This window comes from Megalobrama amblycephala, linkage group LG21 (assembly GCF_018812025.1).
Source record: "Megalobrama amblycephala isolate DHTTF-2021 linkage group LG21, ASM1881202v1, whole genome shotgun sequence".
Taxonomy (NCBI): domain Eukaryota; kingdom Metazoa; phylum Chordata; class Actinopteri; order Cypriniformes; family Xenocyprididae; genus Megalobrama; species Megalobrama amblycephala.
This window is the reverse complement of record NC_063064.1, coordinates 2361370-2388822: the sequence shown is the minus strand read 5'-3', so window position 1 is coordinate 2388822 and position 27453 is coordinate 2361370. Positions and strand designations below refer to the sequence as shown.

At 36.4% G+C, this 27453-nt stretch overlaps 1 protein-coding gene across 2 annotated transcripts; it reads left to right on the top strand.

Annotated features, from left to right (window-relative positions):
• rab3ab (RAB3A, member RAS oncogene family, b) lies at window positions 1-26111 on the top strand. 2 transcript variants are annotated; one of them, XM_048173004.1, is made up of 5 exons: window positions 1-124; window positions 10274-10501; window positions 19684-19802; window positions 19903-20027; window positions 23840-26111. In XM_048173004.1, exons 2-5 carry the CDS (start codon window positions 10274-10276, stop codon window positions 24028-24030), a joined length of 663 nt encoding a protein of 220 aa, XP_048028961.1. In that variant the 5' UTR covers window positions 1-124; the 3' UTR covers window positions 24031-26111. The 2 variants fall into 2 exon arrangements, with proteins under 2 accessions (XP_048028961.1, XP_048028960.1); XM_048173003.1 differs by lacking the exon at window positions 1-124 and adding an exon at window positions 1849-1859.
• Window positions 26112-27453: the final 1342 nt, after the last annotated feature.

The following is a 27453-nucleotide window of genomic DNA, read 5'->3' as shown; positions in this document are numbered from 1 at the left end:
GTCAGTCAAAGCCCTGACCCCGCCCCCTCCTGGCGTCACACGTCTTTCAAGTGACGTCAAATTGTCTGCAGGTGTTGGAAAAGGCGCAGTATTGGCGTAAGTGACGCTTAAAACGGCTTTTACGGTAAGAGAACGGCAGTAATGTGTATTTTAAACATTTTACGCTAAATAAACCGCAATCTTAGTTTATGTGTGTGTGTTTGTCACTGGGAAAGTGCGAAAAATGAGCTGTTTTCATGAAGTATAACCTTCATTTGACATGGACATCGCGCATCCTATGCTTCTATTTATACTCAACATCAAAGACAGATCTGCCACATAGCCTTTGAAGCGCTGGCATTACATTGCACGGATTCGAGTGCCTTTTCTTTTTTATATCTAAACGAGAATAATGAATGCATGAGCGTTGTTCTCTAGCATCATCCCAGAAGATGGTGAATCAGGTGAAAATATCCTCCGCAGCAGCAGCAGTGTTGCATGTACATGTGCTGTTTCCTATTATGTAAGGATGCTCTGATTTTTTTGTTGGTTAGGCTATAATTTTCCTTTTATAATATAGGTAATATTATACTAGTATAACATTAGGCTACTGAATAAATTCCAGCATGTCTCATGGAACCATTCAAGATATTGCACGCTTTTTGTGGCTCTAGTCTAGGATATTTACCTCCATAATTCAGCAAAACTGCAGTTATTAGTGGTTCTGTCCTTGTTTTAGTCAAATGTCTCACGTTTGACACTGTATATATTAGGTTGCTTCGTTTTAAACCAGCCTAAACTGGCTGATGTTCTCCTTATCTGGTCATTTGGCTGGGTTCAGAGGGGTTTTGTGCACTTTCCTGCTGGTCTAAGATGGTTTAAGATGTTTTTTGTTTTCCCCAGCAGTGTTATCTGACTAGTATTTTAAATTATGATTTTGAAACAAATCAGTTTAATGGTTCTTGGATAGAGCAGCTCTAACCACGGTGTCCACTAGTGCTGTCAGTCTCAATTTCTTTTGCATTATTGAGGATTTGAGTCTAAAGGAAGAGAAAAGCGGTCTCTAGTCCAGAGCAGAGCCTGAACATTTCCTGTAGTGTAATTGCTACTTTTTTATTATTTCTTCAACAATATATAGCCATAAAGATGTGCTCAGTCCCACTCCCCAAGGCAGTCCGGCAGTCTGCTTTTGTTGGGCTGAAAGAGCATCTGATCTAAAAATTAGCCTCTATTTTTAGTCTGCTGTTATCAGGAGAGATGCTGACTTTAGGATGCTTTGGTGTTCTGCGAATCTTTCCGACACACCAGACGTGGTGTGCTGAATCGCAGATCAGCTTCCGGGGTCTCCTGAGGAGAAGACTTTTTGTTGAGTTTGTGCTGTGTCTGGTGGAAATTATTTTGATTGTGATGAACATACTTAGAACCAGGTTAAAGCTATAGATGAAGTGAATTGAAGGTTGTATTATAGGTTTTTGTGACAGATTAGAATTGGATTTTTTTTCTCTTTAGCCATCCTTGTGTTCTCTATCTAAAGATCATGTTGCCCTGAAGTGGAATACGATGCCAATCTCCAATCCCAGTGAGCTTTTTGCCACAGTATCCAAACGTCTCTGTTCAGAGTCAATTACTGTGTTTATGTGTTACTAATATGTGGCATCCAGTGATGTAATAGAATCCAGTTTTCATTTTGTAAATAAATATACAAAAAAGGCTTTTATTTTATTGTGTAAAAGAAAATTAAAATGTACTCATCCCCATGTTTTTCCAAACTTGGTAACTTTCTTCCGGAACACTCCTGTTTCATTGTAATTGCATGAAAATGAGTAATTTTCAGTCTGTAAAACTTTTTCTTTTTGTGTTCCACAGACAATGACATGAAGGTGAGTAAATTAGATAAGACATTTATTTTGTGTTAAACTCTTAACTTTAATATTAAGTGGCCTCTTGAAATAATGACTGAAGACATGTTGAATTCAGTTTCACTCTGGAAATATAAGGTCAAGTCTAGGCATGTGACGGTATCATTAGGGCTGGGCGATATATTGCATGCGATTGTCACGCGCATTTCGTCAGTAAATCCGGTTCCCCGATTACCGCTAAATCGCCATCACCTGCTTTCAAATGGAGCGGCATTTAATAGCCAGAGCCGTAGATCACTGACAAGCTACGCAATATCGCGTTCATTATCGCAGATGAATCGCCTTCGATAATGAACGCGATATTGCGTTTTTCATGTTGCAATAATTTCTGAAGCTTTTATCACGATATTGAAATAAGTTGCAAAAAAATGTTGTCATAGTATAACAGGTTTAAGAACTCGTTTTCTTATAACACAAAGAACTCTGAATATTTAAATACAATAATGCAATACACAAAAAAATTATAAAGTAGTATTTTTCAAACAGATTAAAGTGCAAAAGAATTATAACGAACAACGGGTAACACTTTACAGTAAGGTCTCGTTATTTAACGTTAGTTAATGCATTAACTAAGATTGAGCAATAGCTACATTTGTTACAGAAGGTATTATTTTTTGTTAATGTTAAACACAAATGATCATTGTTAGTTTTATCTCAGGTCCATTGAATAAGTTCTTTTGATTTTAGTAATGTTATTAAACATTAACTAAAAAATTAACATTAACTAAGATTAATAAATGCTTTATAAGTAGCCTATTTTTCATTCTCAGTTTGGTAATAATGAATTAACATGTTAACTAATGAAGCCTTATGTCACCTGTTACTGAACAATAATAAATAATGAGAACATTTTCAGTCATTAAGGGTATGTTGTAGTCCAGATTAAAATATGAAAATGTTTAAGTTTGAAAATAAATAGCTTATTAAGTCTTTTATTATTAAGTTTTTGGTGCGAATACAAAAATTTGAATGGCTGTTTGAAGCATTTTAAATACTATAGTAGCGCAGTTGCTTTGTTATGGAGTTTCCGGGGTAACCGCTGCATTTCTGCTGTTCCATCAGCACCCTCTGCTGCTGTCTACTTTCATTCAGCACGTCTCCTTTAGTCGTTCCGCCACGTGCTTCTCATGCACGTTGGATTTGTTCAAATCTGAGTGTGAGTGTCCCTTTGATGCCGCATACAGCGGCGTTGTGCATTTTATATGGTTGATGGGGAAAGTATTCTTAAAATGCATTAAAAAAATTTGAATAATTAGTAATAAATAATTACTTATGGTATTTTGAAGTGCCCGCGATAACAGTATTGTGCATATTCATTATGGTGATATATCGTATTACCGAATATCAGCACATGTCTGTGCTTTGCATTGTGGGATACAGTAATAAACATAGGCTGTGTTCGAAATCGCCCCCTATACCCTCATTCAAGTTCACTTGAAGGAGTGAATGAAAACATTGGACCAACGGTTTGAAAAATGGATGGATGGATGATTCAGCTGCAAGCACAAAGCTCTGGCAATATGGTCACAGTGCAATATGGGTATTCTTTAGCTGTTGTGCATACATTGGTTGTACACTCGTTATTGCAGTGCATTATGGGATTGAATGAGTGCACTCGATAATGTCCACTATGGTTTCGGACACCACTACAATTTATGGCTGTCCCCTCAAATAGATTTACGGGTATAGGGGGTGATTTCGGACATAGTCTATACTGTAGAAATAGTAATCGTATAGTAGTATGAACATAGCCTCTGTCTGTGATGGAAGCCTTTCACAATGTGATGAACAAAATTTAATGGGATGTTTTCAGGTGAAATTTCAGCCCTGAATCTCCTTTTCTTTTTCAGTGTGTTTGAATTAAGAGAGGCTATATTGTTAATGGAATACTAGCTTTTTATTAAATAGTATGTATACTTTTATCTGTTTATATCTGTTCCCCAAAAACAAAACACATTATCCAGTGGTAAACGTTACAGACAAATGTATGCTGTTTTTATCATTACACTGCATATGAGTGGCATCCAGGTGTCGTCTTGGAATCAAACATCAAATTCAGCAAGGTCACATTAAATTGTGATAGTAAAGTCATATAATGTTACAAAATATTATTTCCAATTCCAATTCTATTTGTAATAGAATCCTGAAAAAAATATATAGCAGCCCAACTGTTTTCAACATTGATAATGATACGAAATGTTACTTGAACAGCAAATCAATCAGCATATTAAAATGATTTCTGAAGGATCATGTGACACTGAAGACTGGAGTAACGATGTTGAAAATTCAGCTTTGATATCACAGGAGTAAATTGCATTTTACAATATATTCAAATAGAAAAGTATCAAACATTGAATATTGAATACCAACATTCTTTAAAATATCATCTTTTGTGTTCAACAGAAGAAAGACACTCATACTAGTTTAGAACAACTTGTGGGTGAGTAAATGACATTTTTGGGTGAAATTTTACACTTAAATGATGAAGCGTACCAGTGTGTTTCTAGTCTACTAAAGTACTTTTCTTGCATTGATTAACACTGAAAAAAAAAATGAAGTAACCATAAAAACTGCAGTACACTTAAAAAACAACAACAAAAATCATGACAATGAAGTGACACCATTGTGTTGATGTACAAACTTCCAAGATATAGTTCTTCTAATAAGGACTCGCCGCAGGATTCAGCTGCTCATCCAAAGCCAAGACTGCAGCATTGCTAATACTGTACACACAAACACTTTCCGAATAATATTAAACACCATCTGTACACCTGAATGGTTGCAGACAGGTGTGTTGAATACAGGACATAATGTAAAGAAATGGGAATCATGTATATAGCTGTTGCTTGCATAAAATCCAATGTTTTTGTTAAAATGGCACATCTGCGATTTGGGCATGCAATCCTTTTTAGCCATCCTCTATTCTTAAGGGCTTGTAATGATAAAATAATGAATCAAGGTTGAGGACAAAAAAATGTCTAACATTATCTGTGGTTAATCACAAATTGGAAAATGGAAAGGCAAGTCATTGCATTGCATTTATTTGATACAGTAAAGTAGTGTTTCATTGTGTACTGCACATGTTGGTAAATTCAATGCATTTGGAAAATATGCATACTTAGCTGTGCATTATACATTCTGCAGGAATAGTAATATGGAATATATTACAGCATCTGTATGTGTGTATGACACGACTGACTTGAGACGAACATCGGTTTAATTTGACATTTTTCTTCCCCTGTCAGAATTAGCTTAATTTATAGGGTTAGTTCTCCCAAAAATGATGACTCGCCCATAGACGGCAATTTAACATCACTTTCAGGGTCCAGAAAGGTACTAAAGACATTGTTAAAGACATTGTCTAAAAAAATAATAACGACTTTATTCAACAAACTCTTCTCTCCCCTGTAATTATCCTTATGTAGTTGGCACAGTGAAGGCTTCTGTGTTTATGTTCAATTGCCAATACATTTACGTCCAAAAGTATTGGCCAAAGCGTTCTGACGATGAACCTGAAAGTGCTGGACATAAACAACGTATGAGAACGACACAGAAGAGAAGATATTGTTGATAAAGTCATTATTTTTGTGTTGTTTTTGCACACAAAAAGTATTCTCGTCGCTTCATAACATTAAGGTTGAACCACTGCAGTCACATGACTGTTTTAACGATGTCTTTAGTACCTTTCTGGACCTTGAAAGTATCTGTTAAATTGCTGTCTGTAGAGGAAAATATGTCTCAGATTTCATCAAAAATGATGAAATTTGTGTTCCAAAAATGAACGAAGGTTTTACGGGTGTGGAACATGATAGAATTTTCAATTTTGGTTGAACGAACCCTTTAATGATGTAATACATTGTTAGGGTGGAATGGCTGATTAGTCCTTATTTGAAGTAAACCCTTCCCGAGACGGCAAGATAAGAATCAAACATCTGTCCTTGTCAATGTAAAAATGCTTGCATAGCATTTCAGCTCTTCAGCATTTTCTTTCTTTTATACCTAAATGTGTCTGTCAGACATCCGTAAGATCTGATTATTGCTTTTCACTTGATCCCAATCCGATCTTCCAAGCTTTGTTGAGTCATTGCGATACGTACAGTGTGTAAGCTCATGTTACATTTGCCCTCTTTAACTTTCTTCTCTGCTCACCTTCAATATCCGGCCTGGTACTTGTTTTACAGAAAAGAGTAATTAGTGATAATTCAAAGTTAACGGGCTAACGTGATGAAATAATGTTTAAGGCCAATACAGTTTATTTTAAGGTGACACTGTTACAGTGCAATTACACACAAAACAAGTAATTGGTAATATTAATCAACTACAGAGTACTGTAGAGTTGAAGTTATGGTTTGGTTTAGGGTTACTTGTAATAATGCATAATTTACTGTTATTAATATGGTAAGTAGATTTAATGTCACCTTCAATTGTAGCGTTTTACCATTTTTATTCAACTTGATATTTATTTCTTATTCTGTTTTTATGGTTTTCTCATTAAGAAATGAATAGTGATTTAATATATTTTAAGCCATTACAGCTGTAAGGTTATACAATCACGATTATAATGTTCGTCATCATTACAGCAGCTCATGTGAACTTCAGATGGACCGTATAATGAGTCGCTTTTGTCACATTCTGATGGAGGTGTTAAAAAGACTGTTTTATATTCAGAAGGTCCTGTGCCAAAAATTGATCTGACACCAAAAGAAAATGTCAGATTAATGCCAAGGCCTGGCAGCTGCTCAAACATTTCTTTCTGTCCCAGGATTCTTGCCTGACTGATTTTCAGTAGCCGGTGACTCTATCGTTGATGTTTGGTCACAGGTCTCATGAGATGAGTGACAGACAGTGGATAGGACAAAGATTCACTCAGCTGTAGTGAATACAAATAAACAGACATTTTAAAAATTGAGCTTTTGCTTGTTCTGCCATCTTCAGCAAGCTCCTAAATGTACTAAATCACAATGGCTCTGTTCCAAACGCTTATGTAGGAAATGTTGCAACAGCATGGTTCATACAAATAGGGCTCCTTATGCGAAACGCTCCCTATGTAGACTCAACTCACAATTGATTATATTAGAGATAGTTTGCATGTTGCTAAGCAAACAACATAATGTCAAAAACCATAATAGTGGAGGATGATATATACTGTTAGACATGAAAAATTAGAAAATTTGTCAAGACCTTGCTCCAAAGCATATCAGTTGAATGCATTTCAGTCGTATCAAAAAATTAGGTATCATAAAAAAGCGAAAATGACTATATTGTGAGATATACCATTATTGTGAAATAATAAAATTACATGCATTGTAATATACAATTTCAGTTATATCCCCACCCCTATAGTATGTATGCATGTACCAAGATGGTTCACTTGTATTACAGTGAATGGGAGTATGTTATTAAACATTAACTAAAAAATTAACATTAACTAAGATTAATAAATGCTTTATAAGTAGCCTATTTTTCATTCTCAGTTTGATAATAATGAATTAACATGTTAACTAATGAAGCCTTATTATACTGAACAATAACAAATAATGAGAACATTTTCAGTCATTAGGGTATGTTGTAGTCCAGATTAAAATATGAAAATGTTTAAGTTTGAAAATAAATAGCTTATTAAGTCTTTTATTATTAAGTATTTGGTGCGAATGCAAAAAATTGAATGGCTGTTTGAAGCATTTTAAATACTGTAGTAGCGCAGTTGCTTTGTTTACGGAGTTTCCGGGGTAACCGCTGCATTTCTGCTGTTCCATCAGCACCCTCTGCTGCTGTCTACTTTCATTCAGCACGTCTCCTTCGCTCGTTCCGCCACGTGCTTCTCATGCACGTCGGACTTGTTTAAATCTGAGTGTGAGTGTCCCTTTGACGCCGCATACAGCGGCGTTGTGCATTTTATATGGTTGATGGGGAAAGTATTCTTAAAATGCATTAAAAAAATTTGAATAATTAGTAATAAATAATTACTTATAGTATTTTGAAGTGCCCGCGATAACAATATCGTGCATATTCATTATGGTGATATATCGTATTACCGAATATCAGCACATGTCTAGTCAAGTCACCCTATAGTATGTATGCATGTACCAAGATGGTTCACTTGTATTACAGTGAATGGGAGTAGTCAAGATATGGCTGTTCTTGTGCAAGGAAATCCCGCCTTTTAAATAAACAAGCCAGTCATCATTTGCATCACGTTATTGAAATGTGAGTTTGGCAAACCGTTTTTGGTATTTCCCCATTCAAGCAGATTCGAGTTGCTTTTTCTTGCCCGAAATATCTTCCTTGGATTCCTTGCCAATATGTCTTCCTTCCTAGTCATTTAGTTGTGCTCAAATAAACTTGACTCTTTCCCCACCAACACACACACACATATTTGTTTGTTTGTTGCCAGCCTACCACCAGCGTTTTTCATTATTTTCACAAAACATTAATGGCCCAGAGAATAGGTTATTTTGTTTTATGAATATCTGAACATGCAACATATCAAAAGAAAGAACTGAGCCAAAAAAAATTCTAGCCTTAAGGCCTGTGTGCACACCGGGATGATTACCGCACCCTTATCGCCGACATTTAACGCCTCGTGACTAAACAATGTGAGTGTGCACACTGACGCACAAAACGTCAGGCGTAAAAGCGTCATTTTTAAAGGAACACGCCGATATTTTTGAAAATAGGCTCATTTTCCAACTCCCCTAGAGTTAAACAGTTGAGTTTTACCGTTTTTGAATCCATTCAGCCGATCTCCGGGTCTGGCGGTAGCACTTTTAGCATAGCTTAGCATAGTTCATTGAATCTGATTAGACCGTTAGCATCTCGCTCAAAAATGACCAAAGAGTTTCGATATTTTTCCTATTTAAAACGTGACTCTTCTGTAGTTACATCGTGTACTAAGACTGACGGAAAATGAAAAGTTGCGATTTTCTAGGCCGATATGTCTAGGAACTATACTCTCATTCCGGCGTAATAATCAAGGATCATCATGGCCAATCATGAGTGCAGCAGGTGCAATGATATCACGCACCGGCAGTGAAAATCTCTTGGTTATGAACACAAAGATGCGTCGAAAAAACGTCTCAAAACGCTGGCAATAAGTGCGTGTGATAATCGTCCCAGTGTGCACGAGGCTTAATGCATTCTTTTTTCATTTTTTTTTAATCAACACTTGAATGTGGGTTTTTTTAAGTTTTATTAAAAAAAGCAACGTTTTGAACAAAAAGCTGAGAAAATCGTGCTTTTTTTTTTCTCAAAGATTACAACGTGCATAATGCTTTAATAATCGCTTGTTTCTGCTCCTTTTTTGCCTGATTCTAGATTCTATACTCTTTCAGAAGTTGCGTAATAGCGCCCCCTACCGTGTAACAATAAAAACACAGAAAGTTTGAAAATTCCATCAATGATGGAGAAACGTTGTCTCATAAATGACGGAAAATTCATTAAATGGCAGGGGAAGAGTTAACAATAGTACAAAAATATTGCATAAACAGTTTATTTTAAATGGATGAAACTATTTTTTTTATTAAAAAGTTCAGTATTGAATGATTTAAGTGTGATCAACATTTCTATTGGTTCATCAATGTTTTTATTACTCTGATCTCATTGCATTGCATTCTAGAATTCATCTCTGCAAAGCATGCAAGCAGGGCCTAAAATTAAACTTACCAATCACAAAATGCTAGTAAAAATTGCTGCTGGTGAGTATATGAAATTGTCAATCAGTTGGTTGGTAACTTTTATGAATTCTAATTTAATTGAATTATCAAATCGCATTCAGTTATATGATTATATATAGTCTTATGTGCTGTGTGTTTCAAGGTGAAAGTTTGTGTTCTTTTACAATTGAGCAACTCATGATCTCAATTGTGCTCCACAGAAGTGCAGAGATTGGGTCGCTTTTACCGTGCATTTGAAAATGTAATAAACACTATTTTTTTTTGGTTAAACTGTGCCACCCTGCTCACAAGCAGAGCAATCCTGGAGTGCTTTTAAAAAAAAAAATGCTTCATAATTTGCAATGAAAATGTTAACTAGAAAAATCACATTTAGATTTGTTTCCCCAAATCATTCAGACATTAGTAGTTTTTTTTTTTTTTTTTTTTTTTTAAACGAAATAAAGCAAATAGACTTTGGCAGGTGTGGCCAAAAAAAAAAAAAAAAAAAAAAAAATTGGCCCCTGGATACAAGCGATGCTGCTTTATGATTAAATAGAATTCAGAAATCAGCATATGCATTTTTCTCTCAGTATTCAATATTTAAAAACATAATGTTTGTATGTTCTGACAGTGTTTATAGTAGATTTGGAAACTTAATCGGGCAGGCGAGAATGGTTATAAGTTGATGCATAGCCTCTTTTTTTTTTTTTCTACATCCTTTAGATGGCTTCAGCTACAGATAACCGTTATGGACAAAAGGAGTCTTCCGACCAGAACTTTGATTACATGTTCAAAATCCTGATCATCGGGAACAGCAGCGTTGGGAAGACAAGCTTTCTATTTCGTTATGCAGATGACTCCTTCACCCCTGCATTTGTAAGCACGGTGGGCATCGACTTCAAGGTGAAGACCATCTACAGGAACGACAAGAGGATAAAGCTGCAGATCTGGGTGAGAGATTGTTTTTCATCAGAGCTGAGAGCTGCAATTGGGTCCTGACAAGGATAAATGGAACAGATCTGTGCCACTTTAAGGGCTTGTTTTGGAAGAAAAGAGGCAGAAAAAGATATAGATCATTTTTTTTCTTTTTCTTTTTTTCTCACCATTATGGACATGAGTGTAAAAAAGAAAGGACAAATTAGATGAAGGATGACAAATTAATAATAAATAAATACAATTGATATAGTAATGCCATAAACATAAATATTTAAAATCAATGGAACCAATTAAGCTGTTTTAGTTTAAAGGGATAGTCCAAAAATGAAAATTCTGTCATCATTTGCTCACCCTCAGGTTGTTCCAAACCTGTATAAATTTCTTTGTTCTGTTGGAAAGATATTTTGAGGAATGTGTTAAACTGAAAAATTCTGGGGCACCATTGACTTCCATTGTATTTTTTTTTCCTACTATGGAAGTCAATGGTGCCCCAAAGTGCCCTAGTTACAAACTTTCATCAAAATATCTTCCTTTGTGTTCAACAGAACAAGAAATTTATACAGGTTTGCAACAACTTGAGGGTGAGTAAATGATGACAGAATTTTCATTTTTGGGTGAACTATCCCTTTAATGAAATATCATGGTCTACAGAGCAGCAGAGAGCGAGAGATGGTCGGTAGCTCGTATGATTTGCTGATGTGCTAGATGAGTAACCAATCAGAATCGCTTGTGATGTATCATGACCCCTCCCCCAATGCCTCAAATTTCCCTGTGGTGAAGACGACCCTCCCCCACCCCACAGACCGCAGCACAGACCTGACCGGATTCACACACGCTCGAGAAAAGCTAGCTCTCACCATCTTTACCATGGATAAAATATACTGTTGTGTGGCATACAGTATATGGTCTAAAAAGACATGAACATTTGGCTATATTCATTATTGATATACAATTTTTAGACCATATACTCTATACCACATCCTTATCAACCTCATTAATTTAAAGTATTATGCAACGATAAACATTTCAGACAGTACTATGCTACATTGTTGTCACATGACCTCAAGCATGATTCATAGAGTGGCGGCAGTTTGTGACTTTGGAAATATAGGAGGTTATTTTTCATTTTGATCTAATTTTGTGTCAAAAATGATTGATCAAGTTATGTCCCATCCATGTTAGGTATTGCATTTCAGTGCTTCCCACAGGCTTGAAATATACTTGCGGTGGTAGCCACGGCACAAAAATGGTCTACTACATGTGACAAACAACAAATCATGTGTGATTTTTAACAGTAATTTTATTTATTGAAATTAATTTTAATTACATAGCATATTACATTTAAATTACATACTAATATTATGCATTGTAAGTGATGCAAAATTGCAGCATTTAAATGGTTCACCTTTTCCTATGTTCTCCTTGCTGTCATATAGTGTCTCTCTCAGTGAATGGGACACAGATTTTACTAGTAAAATTTATATAATGAATAATATATGTGTCAAATAATTTTCTTCCTGTGGTGGGGGAGACTACAAAAATGTACTATGAATTAAATGGAAATCAAATTAAATACAATTTATTGTGTAACCAAAATACCAATAATGCCCAAAAGAAAAAGAAAAAACTTAGCGTGTGACCTTTTAATTATAAACAAGCCCGAAATACACCGGGACTCTTATTTTGAAATGTCCGTACTATTGCAGGCTGATCCTTCAGATTCTTACAAACGTCTAAAACATTTAAAGGCCATAAAGTAGACATTGTAATAATTCATCAACTTGAGTTCATTAGCAATCGCTTGGCATAAATATGCGCTTTTCATTGATTGAGAATCACTTTGAAGCAGTCTGAAGCGCTGTTGCGCGAGCTTGTAGAACGCGCAACAGCGACCCCTTGTGACTTTGCAAAATGCAGCGCTCGTGGGAATGTTAGTGGAAGTAAACAGTTCTGACGCACCCATAACGAGCAGGTATGAAACGACTAGTTTATCGATCGCGGATGGTTTTATTATATTGGGTGGATATAAAAGTATAATGCTGTGTTCACACCAAACGCGAATAGAGCGTCTGGCGCGAATGATTTCAATGTTAAGTCAATGTAAAGACGCGTTTACGCGCGTCTGGAGGTCTCGCGGCACGAATAAGGCGTTTAGCGCGGCGCGGAAGACACGAATTCGCCTAGACGCGCGAATGACGCGAATTGAGCGTTTTGCGCGATACGCGCGAATGGTGCTTTTTGTGCATTTACCGTTTGACGCGAATTCGCGTCTGACGCCCCGAGTTGAAAAATGTGAACTTTGGCATAAATTCGCGCCGCGTTAACCAATCAGGAGCCTGCTTGCTGCTGTGGCGGCAGGCCCGCCCGGAGTCACTCATTCAAAATGGAGGAATAAAAAAGGACCTCGCTTGGAAGAGTGTCGGTGAGGAGATTGGGCTACCTGGTAAGTTGTAAATACACATTTCACTTTTGAGTCACGTACACGTTTATCGACCCGCGGCCTTCCCGCGACGCTGACCCCTACGCCGCTGTTCTGCTCTCCAGAGCAAATACAAAGCGGTAGCTCTCTCGATGAACGCACGATCAACATCAGCCATCTTGCAAACAGACAACCGCCTAGCACTTGCCCCTCCCACAAGAAGCGGATTTCGCCTCGGACGCGCGTCAATTTCGCTTCAAACGCTTGTTTTTTATGAATGCATTCAAAATGTTCAAGCGGCAAACTAGACGCGGTAGACGCGAATTTGACGCTCTATTCGCGTTTGGTGTGAACGCAGCATAAGAGGATAAAAAATAATAAAAGCAAAAATAAATGTGTCTCCATATATACTTGGGCGGCCGTTATTATACGTGGGCGGCCCGCCCAAGTAAAGTCTATGTGTGGGAAGCACTGCATTTGGTATTGCTTCCAGTTAATTAGTCACACTTGAAATGGAAAGTCTAGTCTTATTCGGTATTCTGTGCTCTTTTGTATTCTGCATACTGTTTGATACTTCCTTCATAGCATGGATGTTGAATTTAATTGGCACATGACAGTGCTTGTTCCCCCTGATGCTCTGTGCTGTACTCTTGGTTCAGGGTTCGGTGTAATAGAAAACAGAAACGCTTTGCTGAATTGCAGCATATTGTTGAAAAGATGCTGCTGTATTACTGTGGTATCAGAGTCAAGAGCCAAAAATAGGTTTTCGGTCTCACAGATATTTTGGTATATTAATAGTGCTGCTCAGTAGACTCCATTTTGACCTTGTGAAGTCTCTATAGGAATAAGAGGTTACATTGGCAGAGGATTTGGTCTATTGATTTGTTACACAAGGCTGATGTCCTTCTGTCATCCTTAAAACTGAAATTATTTTTTGTGGTAATCAACAGCATGTCAATCCCTGAATATGCCTTCAATGAGCCCCTGCACTTTCTTTTCACATAACCAGGAAAACAGGATTTAGCCATGGTTTTGTTTTTACATGTAGCTCCTCCTATCAAGAAATATGAGAGCGAGTATAACAATAAGCATCCACCGTGTTAGGAGCTGATCCCTGCATCACTGCACCAGAGAAATGAGCCTGTTAATTATAAACACACTCAGTTCAGTGACTTATGCACGAGGCCAAACAAAAGCTTGTCTCGCGACTGACCAGTTCTAAAAAAAATTCAATAACCTTTACAATAATTTTATTTTATAAATCTTGCAAGAGCATAAAAAGAAGCAGGTTTTTGGTTGCATGGTGGTTATTTATGTACTTAAGTTTCTATGACATTGTAGTCCCTAGATACAGCTTCAACCCATTTTTTTTTTTAATGCAAATCCATTTGATTTTTTTCAATCATTTTATTATCCACCAAATTAAAATAAGCATTTCAATAATATTCATTTACAAGTGTTGGAAACTTTTTCCTCGTCGAAGCAGAGACCAGGAGACGTTGGGGTATCTTTCAAGCAGAAGTTACTCTTTATTGAGAAACGTGCTGTGCATCGCTGTAGTCATCCAAGTCTAACTAAGGCATTGTACTTGGTAGTTCATAAACATTCAAAGGGGAGGGATACATAGAGTAGAGGTGGAGACGATCTAAACAAAGCATGCAAATGCAGTGCAGGAATCAGCCCATTCCCTACATTTCCCAGACATGATCTAATCAGCATAACTGTCATTCAAATGCATAGGTGCTAATCCAATCAGTCTGATAGTATCGCCCATACCTTTACATTATTATACAGACAAAGGCACTGCTGTATCTTGAGTTTGTCCTGCCAAATGGTCAGTGCATGAAGACAAAAGGTTAATGTCACACACACCTTGATCTCCTTAAATTGTCATTATCTTTACCTCAAAATGTTAAATACAATATACTTCACCTTAGTATTTCATGTGAGGTTATGTCAGGATGTAGGATCAGCAGATCTTAAACAGATTATTACATTGGTAATCCCACACAAGACACACTATCTTTGACTGTTGTAAAGGGATAGGTCATACAAAAAATCAATTACACACCCTAATGTCATTTTGAATCCTAACCCTCGAGACTTTGCTGATTTTCAAAACACAAATGAAGATATTTCTAAAACACTAAAACTTCCATGTTACAAAAAGTTCAAAATATGGAGTTTTTATTATTAAAATTGTAAAAACCTGATATAGTTTAGCATATTATTTTTTTTCTCACCATGAAAATAGAGACTGGCATAGCATTGAAAACAAACAAACAAACTTCAAAAAGTACTGTAAAAGTAATCTTTATGAATCAAGCGGTTTAATCCGAGTCTTCTGAAGAGACACAATTTATACCATACACCATACAAGTCTTTTATGCTCACCACTGCTGCATTTATTTGATCAAAAATACAGTAAAACATTAATATTTAATATATTTGTGGTGAGCAGGGCGGGCGAGAGCCGTGAGGGAACGGCGCGAGGCCGGTGACGCGAGAGATAATGCGCTCCACCTGCGAGGTGCACCGGTCTTGAGTCTCTTATGCTCCGGAAGCATAAAAGGAGCGACGACATGCTTCTGTGAGAGACTCAAGACCGGTGTGCCTCGCAGGTGGAGCTCATTATCTCTCGCGTCACCGGCCTCGCGCCGTTCCCTCACAGCTCTCGCCCGCCCTGCTCGCCACAATATTATTATATTAATATATGCTTCCAGGTTCTACAGCAGAATGCCGGCTCAGTATTGGCCTACGCTGATCATGTGAGCAGCACAGAATTTTCATGTTCTGACGTAGAGCCTGGAAGCGCTGAACATAAACTGCATCAAACAATTTGTCATGATAATAATAATAAAAAGTAATCTACCCAGCACAATATGTCGCCAGAGCGATAAACGACAATATCTATAATATATGATGCCTAAGACAGTGTTTTAGATATGTTTGAGAACTTGCAAGTGCCATGTTGGAAGAGTGGAATAACATCTTGCGGCAAGAACGGGCAAATCTGGTGCCGTTCATGAGGATGAGATGCTCTGTAGAACTTAAAGCATCTGGTGGACACATCAGATACTCTGACTGCAACTTTTGATATTGACCCCCACTCTGTTCAGGGACTCATTATTCCATTTCTGTTTGACAGATGTCTGTAAAATTTGTTCATTTTATGTTTCAGCTGTTAAAATCTTTTTATGTTCCTACAAATATTTACACATGTTAATAAAAAGGAAGTTATACAGTCATGTGAAAAAGAAAGGACACCCTATTGAATTCTATGGTTTTATGTATCAGGACAAAATAAAAAAAATCATCTTGTCTTTGGCAGGTCTTAAAATTGGGTATATGCAACCTCATGCACAACAAAACATGACATATTACACAGAGTCATTATTTATTTAACATAAACTAGGCCAAAATGGAAAAGCCATGGGTGACAAACTACGTAAGTACACCTTTACTGCTTCCATAGGAATTAAGAGAGCGAGTAGCAGTTAGGCGCTGCTAATCAAATGCCTTTGATTAATTGGTCATCAGCAAGTGTGATCACCTCTATAAAAAAATTAATTTTGGCAGTTTGCTGGTCTGAAGCGTTCAGATGTGTGCCAAAGATGAAAGACATCAGCAGTGATATTAGAGAAGCAATAGTTGCTGCCATCAATCCGGGAAGGATTACACACGGCCATTTCCAAACAATTTGAAGTCCATTATTCCACAGTGAGGAAGATTATTCACCAGTGGAAAACATTCAAGTCAGTTGCCAATCTTCCAAGGAGTGATTATCCCAGCAAGTTCCCTCCAAGATCAGACAGTGTAATGCTCAGAGAAATCGCAAAACACCCAAGAACGACACCTCAGACTCTACAGACCTCAGTTAACATGTTACATTTCATGATAGTACAATTAGAAAAAGATGGGACATGTGTGGCATGTTTGGAAGGGTTGCCAGAAGAAAGCTTCTTCTCTCTTAAAAGAACATGGCAGCGCGGCTTAGGTTTGCAAAGTTGCATCTGAACAAACCACAAGACTTCTGGAACGATGTCCTTTGGATAGACAAGACCAAAGTGGAGATGTTTGGCCATAATGCACAGCGTCAAGTTAGGCGAAAACTATGGCTGTGCAATATTGACAAAAAAATGATATTGGAATTTTATCGATAACGATAGTGTTGAATACTATTCATATTCTGTGCGGTGGTTAGTTCACAGCAGTGACAGAAATTATCTTTTCCAATAAGTTTAAATTGATTTTTACCTTTTATGGGCATATTTTACCTAATTAAATGCATGCATCATCTTTTGTGCCAAATTCTTTATTATCGATATTATCGTTGACGATATGTTGCACATCCTTAGGGAAAACTAAATGCAGCATATCTGCCCATGACGCTGGTGGAGGGTTGATGATTTGAGGATTGTTTTGCAGCCACAGGACATGGTCATTGAGTCTGTGAACTCCTCTGTATACCAAAGTATTTTAGAGTCAAATGTGAGGCCATCTATCCGACAGCTAAAGCTTGGCAGATATTGGGTCATGCAACAGGACAAAGATCCCTAGCACACCAGAAAATCTACGACAGAATGGCTGAAAAAGAAAAGAATCAAGGTGTTGCAATGGCCCAGTCAAGTCCAAACCTTAACCTGACTGAAATATTGAAGTGGGACCTTAAGAGAACGGTGCATAAACAAATGCCCACAAACCTCAATGAACTGAAGCAATGTTGTAAAGAAGATTGGACCAAAATTCCTCCAGATCATTGCTAGAGACTGATACGGTCATACAGAATATGATTCAACTTTTTGCTGCTAAAAGTGACTCTACAAGCAATTGAATCATATGGTATACTTAGCTTATCACCCATGGCTTTTCCATTTTGGCTTTATTTTTGTTAAGCCTCATGAACTGTTTGATTTCAGCCGACTCCCTGTATGGTCCGGGTCAAATTGACCCTAATTGGATTCAATACAATTACCCAGAAATCACACTATGAAAAAAAAAACCATACAATCATGTACAAATAATAAACTTTTAATATCAATATTTTTCACACATTACAAAGAATAAATATCTGAATTTATGATTTAATAAAAATGTTTTTAACCACTATTTTTAAGACTGCCCCTCCCCACACCTGTGGGACATTTACCATTATACATTTATAAGCAATACTATATATGAGTCTAAACCTAAAGTAATCTTTGACAAACTATATATCATTTGAAAGCTTTCAGACTCTAGTTTTCATATTTGGTGACTGATTTTCAAAAGAAATGACAGAGCAATAGATGAATATTCGACAGATTCTTCATTTGTATTGTGGTGCCGAACTATAACACTTTCCGTATGTTTTGTGTGTGTGTGTGTGTGTGTGTGTGTGTGTGTGTGTGTGTGTGTGTGTGTGTGTGTGTGTGTGTGTGTTAGGGATTGAATTCACATCAAATATTAACATTACTGCCCAAACTTCTTCTGAATAGGATATCTACTTCATAAATCTTTTCAAAAGTATGGAAAAATATGATTCAAATCAATCAAACCATATATGGAAATCAAAGAGTCCTTATATGGTCACTGGTGGAGTTTGGATGTCATCTAGTGGAAAAGTTTGGTAATGCGCACAAAAAAAAAATCTTACTGAAAGTTCAGTTTTTGAGATATCAACCTAAAATTTGGCACAGAACTTTTTCAGATATTTAGCTTTGATTTTCTTGAAGTTTTAGAGTTGAACATGTTGTGTAAAATATATATTTTATATAAAATGTATAAAATATATATTTAAAATTTCCATAAAATTCTATAACTTTTTTTAAACTTAACTTTTTTTACTTTCTACAATAATCTGTTGAAGTGTTCCCTTTAAAAAGATACCGAATTTAAGTCTGTGCTCTAAAGTATTCAAGATTTTTAACAATTTAAGTTAGAAAAGTCATTTTCATATCTATGCTCAAAGTGGGACAGACAATTAACAGGTAAAACAACTTTATATTTTCACAAACATTGAAAATAAAACTTGTTAAATTCAGTAAGACACTGGCACTTCAGTTGCCAGTTCACTGTTCATGACCCTAAATGAGAAAAAGTCACAATTTCAAGAAAAACAACATAGGTTAGATAGTGTTTCAGATAAATTGAAAAAAGAAACGATAGCTCATTTATACCATATGTGGCTGATAAAATATTTTTTTGGTATTGAAATAAGTGAAGAAAAGCTCCTTTTTTTAGCTTCACAGGGTAGTAAAAAAAACTAAAATAACAAAATATAACCAACACATGTTATTATTTTGGGTCCGTACAGTTGCCTTCACCAAACATCACCAAAGTAACCAAAATTTAGTGTATATGTCAAAACACATCAGCGTTTTGAAACTTTGCATGTATGTTCATGACCCTAAATGAGAGTAACAATTTCAAGAAAAAAAAAAAAAAAGGGTTAACTGATGTTTCCGACAACTCAAAAATCAAAACGGAACAAATTGACCTGCAACAGTACACGAGGGTTAAATAAATAATGACACTGTGTAATATGTAATTTGTTGTTGTTTATCTGAGGTTGTATTTAAGACCTGCCAACGACCAGATAATTTTTATTTAGTTCTAATATGTTAAACCATAAAATTCTAAAGGGTGTCCTTTCTTTTTCGCATGACTGTATTTGTGTTCTTACCGTAATGTCTTAGCTGATGCCAACAAACACACAATCTGTATATTTTAATTGTAAAAATTAGCTTTTGCATTTGTTTCTTTTTCATCTTGTGAATTACTGGCTATTCCTTTACAGGACACAGCAGGACAGGAACGCTACAGAACCATCACCACTGCCTACTACCGCGGAGCCATGGGCTTCATCCTCATGTACGACATCACCAACGAGGAGTCTTTCGCCGCAGTGCAAGACTGGTGAGTTAACTAAACATGTGGAACATTCTGCCTCAACTATAACAGGTGAAAATGTGCTTAACAAGCAAACATTAATTCATGTGGAGCTGGTCTCCCACAGGTCCACACAGATTAAGACATACTCATGGGATAACGCTCAGGTGCTTCTAGTGGGCAACAAGTGTGACATGGAGGATGAGAGGGTGGTGGCCTCTGAGAGGGGCCGACAGCTATCCGAGCATCTCGGTAAGTCATGTTTGGCTCTTAGCTCTTATTTCAAATATTCTTTCAGGGAAAAATGTGTTTGCTAAAATATATAATATTTTTTGGAACACAAGTTTTTTTTAATCAAATTTATTTGTATAGCACATTTCCCACATGCCGGTAGTTTTTCTTCCGCGTTAATTAAATTGCTTTAGACTTGGCCTCTATAATAAATGTTGTTTATGATGTATGCCACTATAATTTATGTTCATTTTATACTTTATTTTCTGCTTAAAGGATTTATTGTGTAGTGAGATTAACTAAAATACAAGCTGACAGTGTTTATAATTTTGTAAACATTTTATTTACGATGTTTTGTTATTTTTTTTTAATGTAACAATAAAATGGGAATTTTTGGCATTTTTTTTATTTTGTCTCATCAATGCAATTTTGACCTGATGTTAGGGACTAATGCAATGATTAATCGGGATTAATCGTTTGCAAAATAAAAGTCTTTGTTTACGTAATATATGTGTGTGTTCTGTTTATAATAGTTACGTATATATAAATACAGACACATACATGTATATATTTAAGGAAAATGTTAGATTTATATATAAAATATTTATACTTACATGTACTATAAAATATATATAAATATATATATTTATTTAAACATGCATATATTTCTTAAATTTATACATGTATGTGTGTGTATTTATATATACGTAATTAATATACACAGACCACGCACATATATTACGTAAACAGACTTTTATTTTGCTAACGATTAATCGCGATTAATCGTTGCACATCCCTATGTGACTTATAGTCAGGTGCAACTTATTTTCTGGAAAGTATCCATTTTCAGAACCTAGTAAGCTGTATTGCTGTCTTACTGCATACATAGGTAGCTACTTTCTAGTATCGCATAGCCAGACCTTCAGACTGATGGCAGAAGGTCTGGCTGTAATCACAAAATATTTCATCTTACCACTAAGAGTTCTCCTAAATGCCAGTAAAAGTTCTTAGTTAAGAGTTTTCTCTTAAAACCTATTCACAAAGCTGCTGAGACAAACTTTTACCAGGGAATAGAGAGGAGCTTAAGCTAAGAGAAAGGGCAGGGTTGACCTTGTTGCTATGGGTGATGTCAACACGCATACTGACTATGCCCACAGTGATTGGCTGATGGGGGAGGAGGAGTCTCTGTCAGTCATAATTGAAACATATTCAATGAGGTATCATGTTGCCATATTCAAATAAAGGTTTTAAAATGTAAGCTAAGTGTCACTAACTAACTAGTAAATGTTCAGCTAATTGTCAGCCTCTTACATGTCTGCGCCTTGAGAGCATGTAGAATTCAAGATATATATATATATATATATATATATATATATATATATATATATATACATACACATACAGGTGCTGGTCATATAATTAGAATATCGTGAAAAAGTTCATTTTTTTATTGTAAATTATTTTTTAAAATGAAACTTTCATATATTCTAGATTCCCTACATGTAAAGTAAAACATTTCAAAAGTTTTTTTTTTTTTTTTTTTTAAATTTTGATGATTAGAGCGTACAGCTCATGAAAGTCCAAAATCCAGTATCTCAAAATATTAGAATATTTACATTTGAGTTTCATTAAATGACCATCCCTACAGTATAAATTCCAGGTATCTCTTGTTCTTTGAAACCACACTAATGGGGAAGACTGCTGACTTGGCAATGGTCCAGGAGACAATCATTGACACCCTCCACAAAGAGAGTAAGTCACAGATGGTCATTACTGAATGTGGTGGCTGTTTACAGAGTGATGTATCAAAGCATATTAAATGCAAAGTTGACTAGAAGGAAGAAATTGGGTAGGCAAAGGTGCACAAGCAACAGGGATGACCACAAGCTTGAGAATACTGTCAAGTAAAGCCCATTCAAACACTTGGGAGAGCTTCACAATGAGTCAAATGAAGCCGGAGTCAGCACATCAAGAGCCACCACACTCAGACATCTTCAGGAAAAGGACTACCAAGCCACTTCTGAAGCAGAAACAACGTCAGAAGCATCTTACCTGGGCTAAGGAGAAAAAGAACTAGACAGTGAACAGTGGTCGAAAGTCCTCTTTTCAGATAAAAGTAAATTTTGCATTTCATGTTGAAATCATGGTCCCAGAGTCTGAAGGAAGACTGGAGAGGCACAGAATCCAAGCTGCTTGAAGGTCTAGTGTGATGTTTCTGAAGTCAGTAATGATTTGGGGGGCCGTGACGTCTGCAGGTGTTGGTCCATTGTGTTTTATCAAGTGCAAAGTCAATGCAGCCAACTTCCAGGAGATTTTGGAGCACTTTATGCTTCCATCTGCTGACAAGCTTTATGGAGATGCTGATTTCCTTTTCCAGCAGGACTTTAGCACCTGCCCACAGTGCAAAAACCACTTCCAAGTGGTTTGCTGACCATGATATTACTGTGTTTTATTGGCCAGCCAACATGCCTGACCCCTGAATCTATGGGATATTTTCAAGAGAAAGATGAGAAACAGTCGATCCAACAATATACAGATGATCTGAAGGCTCAATAGTGCTCAGCAGTACCACAGGCTGATCACTTCCATGCCACACTTCACTGATGCTGTAATTTGTGCTAGAACAAGTCATTTGCTGTAATATGTGCTGCCGACCAAGTATTGAGTGTGCAAATGAACATACTTTAAAGAACTTGAACTTTTTGTTTTGAAAATCCATTTTTTGATTGATTTAGGAAATATTCTAATATTTTGAGATACTGGATTTTGGACTTTCATGAGCTGTACACTCTAATCATCAAAATTTAAAAAAAAAAAACATTTGAAATGTTTTACTTTACATGTAGGGAATCTAGAATATATGAAAGTTTCATTTTAAAAATAATTTACAATTAAAAAAATTAACTTTTTCACGATATTCTAATTATATGACCAGCACCTGTGTGTGTTAATTTATTTATTTATTTATTTATTTATTTATTTATTACTCTTCAATAATTTGTAATCGAACTTGTGAAAACAACTGCCACAGGTAATCGGACATTATTTATTTATTTTATTTATTTATTTATTTATTAATTAAAGATTTATTTTTTAAATCTATAAATCAAAGTACAGTGTCTTTGGGCGGATTGTTGAGCGGATTGCCGGCATTTTTCACAGATTTAGGAGCTCGTTTTAGTGCTAAAATGCTTTGTGAAATACTCTTAAAGCAAAAAAAATTAGAAGTCCTAAAATTAGGACTCTTATTTTTAAGAGTTTCTCCTAAATCAGCATGTTAGGAGCTACTTTTAGCCTTAAGATGTTTTGTGAATACGGCCCCTGGACTCCATCGCAGCTTTCATTGGCCAAGAACCGCCCTAGAAGATGTCTGTTCAGCATCATGTTAAGGGATGTGAAAATGTAAGGCCTGATGTGCCTACGATAACAGACCAGCATACATCTTATAAATGATGAATTCAAGAAGGTTGTGCAAGCGTAAAATCCAGAATTTAGTTGATCGTGATAAGCGTTCATTGTCACAGTTGTAAACACGGTGGCTTTCTTCTTCCATGAGGGGGTTTGGCATCATGGCATTCTCTAAAAAGCACACACTATAGTCCATTTTGATTGTTTCTGGCACTTCACCAGAAGGAATGACAGTAGACATGGCTTTTTGTATCTCTACAAAGAGACCATTGTACCTTTTGAGACTCCTCGTCTGTGTTATGAAAGTTGTCGAAGGCAACTGTAGCAAAATAAAAACTGTTAAAAATGATCAACTCTCAGCTGACAGCTCACTGGGTGTTAGAACAGGGCCTTAGTCTTGACTTAGTTTCTTCTTTTATCCTCAGGTTTTGAGTATTTTGAGGCCAGTGCCAAGGACAACATTAATGTTAAACAAACCTTCGAGCGGCTGGTAGACATAATCTGCGAGAAGATGTCAGAGAGCCTGGATGCTGCTGATCCTGCGGTGACGGGAGCCAAACAGGGGCCACAGCTCACAGAGCAGCCGGCCGCTCCGCACCAGGACTGCGCCTGCTGAAAATCCCACGGCTCTTTCTGCACTGCCTTGCACCAACACACAAAAAACAAGTTTAGGTATTTAAAAAGAACAAGAAACATAAAACCTTCAGTTCTCCTTACTGCCTCCTCTGGCCACACCCTCTATAGCCCCTCCCCCTCATCTCTGATGTCTTATTTTAACACCATCAAGCTTTTATTCAACGTGCAATCCATTCAATTTTAAAAGGAAAGCCATAGCACCCTTTAAGGGTTTGATTAGGCTTGATTAAGCCCTTGTTATGTTTTAAAGACTTGATGATTAGGTCTAAGTTTAAATTTTAGGGGTGTGTTATTAGGCCCGAGTTTGGCATAGCACACGCAATCAGTTATCTTTTAAGTTTTCAAAGCCTTCATTTTTACTTCATATACTCTTCCATATTCTTATTTATGAACAAATATAAAAATAGAGGAATGGGGAGAGATTTCTGTATATTTATTCCAAAAGTGTACATAATGAATACAGTTCAGTATTTAAATGATACAGTAAGAGATACATATCTAAAATGATTTTTCTTTTTTTGAAAATGACCAATTCAGTCAAATATAAAGAAAGTTATAGAATCAATTAATGCTGTTCTCATGGTAATTCTTTGCAGTGTGCATCACCAACCTCGCTTATTTGTATCTGTGACATTGTACCTTGTTCACTGCCTTGCCTCATGTAATTTCAGTCCCGGGACTGAAAGCCAGATATCATACACAAACATTCCTTAATGTAAATTTGCATGGAAGGAAATAAAGCCATTTAGGCAAATAGTGGTAGGATTCCTTTCTAAATGCTTCGTTAGGTCTAGTCAAGTATATTTCTAGTCAAAACCCGAGTCCGATCTGCAGCCATGTTATTGCTTATATCATTATAGCAGCAAAGCCATAAGCTCAACGTACTTGCTATCAATACTACTCTTATACGCTATCAAAATTTAGCAAAAATTTGACTGGAATTTCCAATGAAGACTTTCTAGACTGGTGCGTCCTATGAAAGATTTTATGTGGCTCTTTGTGATACCAGGCCTGCAACTATAATGCAAAATAACAAAAACAAAACAAACAAAAAAAAAAGTCCATGACGAGTATTAACGTTTACATGTGTAAGACCCTCCCTGATTATTCCTGCATCTTTCCTTTGCTATTCTGTCTTCCTTCAGTGAAAACGTACTGTAAATACATCTGAGTCTTTGGTTTTATGTGTGAACTGTGTTGTTTCAATTCTAGGCTTTAAAAAAAAATCTAGGTGATATTAAGAAAAAATACAAAAAGAGGATATAAAGGGTGTTCTTTACCTGCTGTTGTGTATGCCTGCTTGTGAATGAATGTCACTTTATTACAGAGCAATATTGAAGAAAATACCTTTTCATGTGTTGCAGATTATTTATCATAAACAGAACATTTTTGTAGGATGTGATGAAAATGTGATTAAGTGGTTTAAATCCTAGTTAAAAAGTACTGTTGTAAACCAAAGCAGGAAGATAGACTGACTGTCGGAGCAGGTTTGCTGAAATTCAAAAGCTTGACTGCATTTGTGGCAAATGCTGTTCATTCTTTAAAACATCAAATCATGTTGAAGTTTAATGTAGATATCTGCAGAGCCATTGCTAAAATCCACGAGGCCCAGGACAAATTGTTTGTAGGTTGGTCTCTCTCCTGTAGGACCAATGAGCAAACAGATAGAGGACCTTAGTGAGCCCCACTCATGGCTCTGAAAATCAGAAATGAGAAGATAATATGATCGAATCTTTATTAACTCAGCTCACCGTGTAAAGTAGCCGCGCCACGCATAGATCAGTTTATCATTACTAAGAGTTTGTTCTCCATTTCCTACATTATTATACAGAATTATTTTTATTCATGCTTTCCATTGTGATTTTTTTATTTATTTATTTTCTGATAATCGGAGTGTAATGTACAAGGGAAAAAAAACACTAATATGCAGTAGTAAATGTACTGTACTTACAATAAGGGGTTTGGTGTCAAAGTGTCCAGTGGTGAAATTTACCAAATCAGCTGTCTATGTTGTGAAAATGACTGAACTTATAAAAATAAAGGTTTGTGCTGTTTACTTCAGAGTATGATGCATCTTTGCCTGTTTTTATTGATTTGTGTTATTTATTGGTGTCACACACAGAGTTTAGCACCAACTCCAGTGGACTATAGAGTGCCCCAGGGATGACGCGTTTTTGTAGGCCAACCCGGAAGTTAGCGGCGCACGGGTTCCCTCGACTGAAAGCCTATTCATTTTTCCCATAGACTTTTGGAAAATCGCAGAAAATAAGCTCTGTGTTTAACAAAGGGTTATGACACTTACACGTTTTGTCTATCAAGATAATCTATACAAGTAAACACAACATTTATAGATTTTGAAGCCTAAATAAAGTCGTCAGATATAAAAGGCTAAAAGTAGGCTATAAACGGACTACAGCACACCATGGTCGCGGATCAACGTCGTTACCATCAAGCGTCCTCAAACTTTATTTAGAAAACAACTCTATTTAAAAACACGCTCACTGATTATGATCTGCGCTGTTTATGAATACTTATCCACTTTTTCATGAGAAATGTTGTCCAAATGTCCTGTTTGTCATGATGACGTCTAAAGTCCCCGCCAAAGGAAGTAGTCCCTTTTAGCAATTTGTTAGCAACCGCCGATTTTAAGACACAGTAAAACTTTAAAAAATCACAAGTGGGTTATAACTGGTGTGTTTTATGTCATAGATCAAAATGTGAAAGTATTTAGAGGCTTTGTTAACCACAGATCTTATTTCAGGCGATTTAGCAAAAACCCATTAAAAAAAAACCCATACGGCATAGACATATAGACCTTATTTTCCAGAGAAACAAGCGCGCCGCCATCTTTAGAATATTGTCTTTGAACTTCCGGTTTTGCGGTAGCCCTGTATATTTCTATGGAAATAAGAATAATTAACTGGTGATGTGGATTTACCTGTTGTAGAGTCAATGAAAGTTATCATGAGCATTGTTATGTTTAAAGCAGATGTCTTAACAAATGTCAGTAGACCGGGAAGATTTTAAAATGAGCAGTTCATTCATAAATACAAGATCGCTGTGGAAATACAAGCCGGAAGTCAAAAGACAACGAGCGCAGCGCTGAAAAGGGGCGGGGCTACATAAGGTCTATAATAAACATAGGGCGTCTAGTGCTTCCGGGTTTTGCCTACAAAAACGCGTCATCCCTGGGGCACTAGACCCGCCCCTTTTCAGCGCTGCGCTCGTTGTCTTTTGACTTCCGGTTTGTATTTCCACAGCGATCTTATGTATTTATGAATGAACTGCTCATTTTAAAATCTTCCTGGTCTACTGGCATTTGTTAAGACATTTGCTTTAAACATAACAATGCTCATGATAACTTTAATTTACAACAGGTAAATCCACTTCACCAGCTAATTAT